We start from the raw sequence: 8132 nt of genomic DNA on the forward strand, positions 1-8132 counted from the left end.
AAAGATATAGAGGACAAACATGCGTGTCATGTATAAAAATAGTTCAGACAGGAAGAGGAAGCTCTCACTGATGGGTGTCTTTGTTAGATTTCATTGTGACTGCAGCAGTCAGCAGTGAGGCATCATGGACGTCACATCTCTCTGCAGCAGACTCAGTAAGATCAGACTCTTTTAGCTTCATAGCTCATTGTTCTCTTTAGAAAGTATGTTAAATCTACAGTTTTCTCATTTCCTCTCTCCAGTGGTCGCTGTGATGGTTCTGCTGGTTGCACAGATTAACCAGAGTCACTCTGCTCAAAATGCTGGTAGGTTTCACACTCAGTCTATATATCAATCTGAGACATTATTTATAATAATCTGGCATGCTAATATGTAGGTTTTGGTGAAATGTTAGCAGGAAACTGGTTCATATAGTCTGTGAAAACAGTTTCAAAAACTAATAAAACTTCAACCCTCTCTTAGAGGGATAAAATTATACTAAGAATAAAGCAGAAATGTGTGCCCCCGTTTCATGAATATGTAGCAGTTTTTACCTGTCAATAAGTATGTGAATATTATTTTTTTCATTTGATGCTTTAAGCTGAAATAATCTTTTTTTGTGTGTGTGTGAATATGCAAACATACCTTAATCTGACTGCTTTGCTCTAATTTGTTTGTAATTTTTACAGACAGAGTTTTTCCTCGTATTACTCCAGACAGACTGCAGTTCTTTGAGTATGAGACCGTCCACATTAGTTGTGAAGAGTTGATGGGACTGACTGGATGGAGAGTGATGCACAGACACAACAAACCAACAAATTCTCACATCTGTACCCCTCCTGCATCAAGATGCACCATTGAGCCTGCCTTTGAACGACACAGTGGAGAGTACTGGTGTGAAAACAATGAAGGAAACACCACTGGTTCCATCAACATCTCTGTTACTGGTATGTAAGAAAAAACAGCAGAAATCTAACCTGACAACTAAGGTCAAAGGGTAAAGACTGATAGTCTGATATTTTACAACATGTCATTAATTTTCATTTTGTCATATTATTGCCTCTAGTTTTAATCATCCCTCTCTAAACCCAATGGCTGACGAGGGGTAAAGTATTTACTGTCACCATGTTTTGATGGGGGATTTTTCTACCTTTGAATATTTAGCTGTTGTTGTTAAAGCTGTTGTTCCCACAATCCTGGTCAAAGCGTACCACCTTGTTGATGAATTTGCTGCACTGATAGTAAAATTTTCCGTTGACTATGAGCACATTGTCATTGCTGGTGATTTATACATATGGAAAATCATGCTAATCCAAACACAAAACAATTTCTCAATATTCTAGACACATTTGAACTTACACAGTGGACTGGACCAACCAATAAGCATGGATACACCCTCAATCTGATTTTATCTAAAGGCCTCAATATAGCAATAACAATCACTGATATTCTGGATGTTGAGCTCTCAGGCCATTTTTGCATCTTCTTCTATATGACCCGCACAATCAGAAATGAAGATGTGGTCAGAACTGTAAATAATATATGACCCATAATCTGCTCATCATGTCATTGATGATATGATGGACAATTTCAACTATATTGTGTGTCACATCATACAACTAAAACATAGGTATTTAAGAGGAAACACAAGGCTCCTTGGAGAAACGGGGAAGAGTAAGGATGCTTAAAAGAATTTGCAAAGTTGATGAACTAAATAGTGAAAAAAACAAACTTCACCTACATTATGATATTTGCAAACATGCACTTGCAGCCTACAGTAAAGAAATTAAACTGTTGAGACAGCAGCACATCTCAGAAATTATAAATGAAAACAAAAACAATACACAGTACCTGTTCTCCACAGGTGATAAATTAATCAGTCCCCCCAGATCAACCCTGCTGACTTTCTATTGTCAAATAAGTGTAATGAGTTTGCCGCTTACCTCAAAGAAATCCGATCTTTCATTACTTTAAAAAACTGTCCAAATTAAAATGCACGCCTTTAAACTTGTTACTTATAATTTTTTCATGTATTATTTATTTATCCATGTATTTAAGTCTGCTACCTGCTCTCTCGACCCCATCCCTAAAACACTATTCAAATGTGTCTCTACAGGCTGGTATTCATATAAACATTTAAACAATTTAAGTTCAAGATCAGTAATACCCTGATAACGAGCGATAAACACTATTACAAATTATATACTTCCAGTATATTACAGGAAAGGAACTGACACAAGACAGAGAGGAGGAAAAAGAAAAGAATGGAAGAAAAGTGGTGTTTATATTTATTTATTACATTTTATTTGTCATGTAGGAATTATTTATTCATGCATTTCTTGATTATTTTTTTTTTCCATATTGCGTAGCTCCAGAACATGGGTCTTGTTGAAGCGCAAAGTGCTATTATTGTGATTATCTTTGTAATTACTTGTTGTCATAGTTCTAATTAAACAATTCTACACAAACACACACACCTACACACACAAATAGACATGGAATTGAAGAATAGATAAGAAAAACTCCAAGTCACTCTCTTTTAACATTGAAACACCTTTAGTTCTGCAGCACGGTCAAATAAAAGCATTTCAATGTCTGAAGAGAGTGCCTTGGAGTCTTTTCTTGTTTATATATATATATATATATATGTATTATTTTATATCTTGTTTATTCTTAAAAAAAGTTCCTCCCTGCTTGTCTCTGTCTTGTCACACAATACTGTTGCATCTTTCCACAAAGTCAGATGTGGGCCGACTGTGGCTCAGTCGAGAGAGTCAGCTGTCCCACAGTTGGAAGGTTGTGGGACAACCAGCTCCTGCAGTCACATGCCGATGTGTTGTTTGGCAAGACCCTTAACCCAGATTTGCTCCCACTGATTTGTCGGTGGTGTGTAAATGGGAATGGACGTGTATGCCTGAGATTAGCTAATACTGATGGCCACTTCTCCACAGCAACCTCTGCCATCAGTGTGTAAATGTGGAGTTGAATTGGTAGGTGTAATGTGCACTGTAAAAGTGCTTTGAGTGGTCACATGACTACCACAATGCAGTATCTATAAAAAACAAAAACAAACCTAAATCAGTGGATCATGGTCAACGTTTGGATATTTACACAAGTACTGTAGACAGTGGTATGACTGTAAATTTAGACATCAGAGTTGGATGGATCTGTGCCAGTTTTTTTTGTGATTAATGAAGAAAAATTAAAAAATACTGACAGCCCCATATGAGACATACATTTCATTATTTGATGACAAGATTTGTTGTAAAATTCAGGTTAAAGTTCAGTACTCAGCACTACTTAGTGTAACAGTACTGTTTATTTATGGTAAAAAAAATGACCTGATATCTTTGTGTGATATTTTCAGCTGGATCTGTGATCCTGGAGGTTCCTGCCCGTCCTGTGATGGAGGGATCTGATGTGACTCTTTTCTGTAAAAATCAGAAGTTTCAGTCAGAGCACATTGCTGATTTCTACAAAGATGATGTCTCTCTTGGGTCTGGATATAGTCACATAACCATCAGAAATGTTTCCAAGTCTCATGAAGGACTTTACAAATGCAGCATATCAGGAGCAGCACAATCACCAGAGAGTTGGCTGGCTGTCAGAAAAAAGGAAAATCCAAAACCAAACAAGGAGATTCAGCCCCCACAGAAACACTCCCCACATCATTCTACCATACTTTGGATTGCTGTCAGTATTTCACTGACTGTTATTTTTCTGTTTGTGCTGGGATTCTTTCTCTGCCAGAAACACCAAGGTACAGCAGTGCTTCAACCATGTTTTGTGTTGAAATGTCCTCTACTTCCTGTTTTTGTAACTCCAACATTCATAATTCACTGTTTTTAATGAGCTGCATTGAAGCTCTGCTTCTTTATTTATTATTTCTAATGATTTCCTCTTTATTTGTCTGTTTAGTGTCTTGTAAATCAACACCAGGTTCCCGCTCACAAGAAAACAATATAGGTGAGTAAAAGAACCATAGACTATTAAAATAAAATATTATTAGAGACACTGCTCTAGGAGGGATGTTGGATGTTTGTCTGGAACTTTTCTCATCTAACAAGCACACATACAAACCAGACAGTTTCTGCAGAAACAACATTACCGCTGTGTTTCTTTACAACATAACTGAATTTGCTTTCATATGCATATATCTATACAGAGCTTGACAAATGTATTAGACCACCTGTCATATCTGTCTCAGACATATTAATGACCACTAACCCTAACCAAAGTAAGGTTTATGTACCACAGCTGCCTAAATTAACAGCATTGGTAATGACCAAAATCATTTTTATGTTTCTGCAATGGTTAATACACCAATATGTAGAAGCTCTTTAACCCAAATGATATTTTTGATGCTAAAATAGAATTATTATTGTTATCCATGAATTTCCAAATTTAGTGATTTACAAAAAACCTGAAAAAATAGTAAAGTACATTAATATTTCTTGATTAATATGTCAAATTATAGTTATTTACTTGCATTCCTGAACAGAAAAATGAGTTTTAGTGGTTGAATGTTATGCTTGATTCACTTCTGACTTCTCAGAGAAGCCCAATGAGCCGGCTCAAATTTGGGTGAATTCAGTTTGAAATTCCTCATTCCTGTTCAAAATGGTAAAACGTGGAGAGCTGACTGAAAATGAAAGAGTCCGCATTAAAGCACTTCATGATGCTGGATGGTCTCTGAGACAGAGATGACAGGTGGTCTAATACATTTGTTAAGTACTGTATATACATATTTTCTATCATTGCTTTATTGATATCTCATGTTGTATTTTATTTTGAATGTAACATACTGTATGACAAAAATACTACATATATATATTTCTGTTTCTGTGAATGTTTCAGTGTCAGGACAGGGCAGTAATGCTGATCCACTACATGCCACATATGCTGTAGTCACAAAAACTAGGAAAAAAGGTAAAATACTTTATTATGTCTAAATGTATTTAATAATGAAACTCTAAATTCTTGATCATGCAAACATGTTGTTTAAACAAAAAAAAAAAAAAACATATTTAGAAGATTTCTTCTTTTGTCTTTTATGTTTCAGCATCAGTTGGAAACAATGCTGATGAAGTCACGTATGCTCAAGTTGAAAGCTTCAGGAGGGACAACGGTAGCTATAAGATATATTAAACCTAACCGTGTGCTAAGTCAACACTAGCTTCTTTAACAACAAAATTATATAAATAATTACAAAGTTGTTCATTTTTGATTGAGACTTCCATTCAGCCTACAGTTGTAAAGAGAACATGTCAAATTTAGAGATCATTTTATTGGATCCATCATAATATTAATGACTGTAAAATGAAACATCTCCCCCTCTACGGAAGCAGATTAGGGCCATTAGGGAAGGAGAAAATAATTTTGGATAAATCGAGATTAAAGTCGAAATGACGAGAATAAAGTCAAAACTTGTTATTATTAACAGTGGATCATATACACTGTGTGTTTATGTGGCAAAGAGAGAGAGAATCTCTTTGTTGATAAATTCAATAAAGAGGTGTGATTTCACATATTCATTGATATGAGGCTCATTTAGTAGAGACAGTTATTCTGTTATTGTCTTAAATACTCATACATCTACAGGAGCACAGCAGCGCTCTTGCCTCTCTTCCTCTTCTGTCTGATCACCTGTAGAGACGCACAGGTGATAGACAACCACGTTACCTCATGGGAGAGCGACGGGAGATTGATTGCTCGTTTATTGATTATAGACAAGTTGCTGCTAATGACAAAATGTTTTTAAAAAAAGGCAAAAAAGGAACACTTTGTCACGTGTTGTATTGAAAACTCTAGTTAACAGTATTGTGTATGATACATAAAGAAAATGTTACCTGCAAAACGCCATGTCCACAATGAACATTACATTTGTGTATGGAATTTAGAAACAAAAGTGCCCGTATGTTTTTATTGCTGCTTTCATGCAGCGCCTCCATGCTTCCCTTCAGATATGTCAGTAGAGTTGTTTATATTGGTGTTGTCTCTCCCACCACAACAAACACTGATCAATAAACAAGTGATGAATCCCCCTTCGCTCTCCCATTACCGAGGCTGAGTCTGTCACCTGTGCGTTTCTACAGGTGATCAGATGGAGGAAGGCGAGAGGTGTTCTCTCTCTCCTGTTAATGTACGAGTATTTAAGACAATAACAGAGAATCGTGCCTATATCAATGAATATGTGGAAATTATACATCATTATTGGATTTAACAACTCTTTGCCACATAAACACGCAGCGTCTATGATCCGCTGTTAATAATAAAAAGTTTCAACTTTTTTCTGTCATTTTGACTTTAATCTCCAAATTTCAACTTTATTCTTGTCATTTTGATTTTAATCTCGACTTGTCCAAAATTATTTTCTCCTTCAAAAATGGCCCTGATCCTCTCCCGTACCTCTTCAGATGCTTTAGTTTGATAACACAGAGTAGACTAGACCGTGAACGTTTGACAAAATTATTCACATGGAGAGTTACTTAAAAATGTAAGATATATGACCTGAATTCCAAAAAAGTTGGGATGTCACGTAGAATGTAAATGAAAACAGAATGCAATTATCTTCAAATTTCATAAACCCATATTTTAACCACAACAGAACATAAACAACATTTCAAATACCGAAACCATTTCATGAAAAATGTTAGCTCATTTTGAATTTAATGGCAGCAACACATATAAAGAATTAAAAAAAAATAAATAAATAAAAAAACAAAAAAAGGGACAGGGCTGTGTTTACTATTGTGTAGCATTCACTCTTCTCTTGTTCTGCATTAGATATAGCAAAATGAAACCTGATAACAGAATTTTAACATGTGAATATTTAACAGAAAAACTAAGAAAATATGACTGATGGTTTTAAGTATGACTGATAGTTTTCTCCCCACAGACAGGCCAAGTGCAAGAACACAACCAAGTCCGATGAAGGACAGTGCCATCTATTCTTTCATTACCAAAAGGTGAGTATAGTATAATAATCTCATTCACTTGATTTTGTATTTTTATTTCTGAATCTATTCAACAGAAATTGATCCTTCTCAAAGCTAACACCCACACTGTTTTAGTTTGTTTTTAGCTGTGTTGGTTTGAAGAGTATACCTGTAAATGTAAGGCTGGCAGACATCAAATGCTTGAAGCATGCTGTTTCTTACTTTCTATTGTATGTTTTTTTAGGTAATTTTCACAAGACCGATGGATCAAGAACAAGGTCTGCCTCATACTCTGCTCTTGGTGTTAATTTATTATTATTAATAAAAATAATAATAATAATAATAATAATAATAAACAAATAAAAGAGATTTATGAAAAAAAATGTTAATCATCAAAAATGAAAATACACCAGTGATATGTAATATTAGATCTGAATGTAAGTAGTGATGAAAATGCTAAAGGTGTATAAGATTTATACCAAGCTGTGAGAGAACAGTTGTGGTGGAATGAAAGTTCACACTGCGAGTCTTGATTTACAGTGAAAGACCATTTTTCATAATTTTTCAGCTCATATTTTATGAGTTAAAATAGGCACAAACAGTGACAAAACAACATCACTAGTGAACACAACTAGCAGCAAAATAAGAACAAATATTACATATCTGGCTAATTCTCTACCTATTTCCTGATTTAAGATGATTTCCTTGAGTCTGAAAGAGAATCTTGGAAAGCCTCAAAGATGTGGATTCTGAGGGAAGCATGTGCAGTCATATGACCAAAATATCAAACATGACATTAATTCATCCAAACAGTCAGGGACAGTGCTGGTCATCGATGCACAGTCAGACTGAAAGTCGGCCCGATGTTTAAGAGAGTTCTGCAACACAAAATGAGTGTCTGGATTGGCTGAGAACTGCACAGTGTACTCATTTATAAAGCATCAGTTTAAAGTCTACAACTGGAAACTATGCAACTGTTATTTTTAAACAGACACCACAGTCAAACACAAGCAGATTTTTTAAGGACAAAGGTCAAACTAAGGTTACGGTGTCATTTCCTACTTCATAAATAAAGTCTGTTTTAAAAGAGGTCACAATTGTACAATAATGAAACCACTGGGAACAGGGCGTGTGTCACATCTGCAACTACAAATCCTCATGAAAATGAAAATCAAAGCTCCTCTTTAACAACAGACTGAAAGAGTGATATGAAAA

The 8132-nt window shown here is 35.3% G+C and overlaps 1 protein-coding gene across 1 annotated transcript; it reads left to right on the top strand.

Moving 5' to 3' along the window:
• Positions 1-248: 248 nt before the first annotated feature.
• LOC121504350 lies at positions 249-5127 on the top strand. Its single transcript, XM_041779060.1, has 4 exons — positions 249-305; positions 669-926; positions 3347-3739; positions 5042-5127. Exons 1-4 carry the CDS (start codon positions 254-256, stop codon positions 5125-5127), a joined length of 789 nt encoding a protein of 262 aa, XP_041634994.1. The 5' UTR covers positions 249-253.
• The last annotated feature ends 3005 nt before the right edge of the window (positions 5128-8132 follow it).

The sequence above is a fragment of the Cheilinus undulatus genome, linkage group 22 (genome assembly GCF_018320785.1).
Source record: "Cheilinus undulatus linkage group 22, ASM1832078v1, whole genome shotgun sequence".
Classification (NCBI taxonomy): Eukaryota; Metazoa; Chordata; class Actinopteri; order Labriformes; family Labridae; genus Cheilinus; species Cheilinus undulatus.

Bases quoted from the DNA above. Each gene is read 5' to 3' on its own strand.
- LOC121504350 (XM_041779060.1), top strand. From the start codon at position 254: ATGGTTCTGCTGGTTGCACAGATTAACCAGAGTCACTCTGCTCAAAAT. The intron at 306-668 runs GTAGGTTTCACA...TAATTTTTACAG, and splicing joins TCACTCTGCTCAAAATGCTG to ACAGAGTTTTTCCTCGTATT. The intron at 3,740-5,041 runs GTACAGCAGTGC...TTTATGTTTCAG, and splicing joins TCTCTGCCAGAAACACCAAG to CATCAGTTGGAAACAATGCT.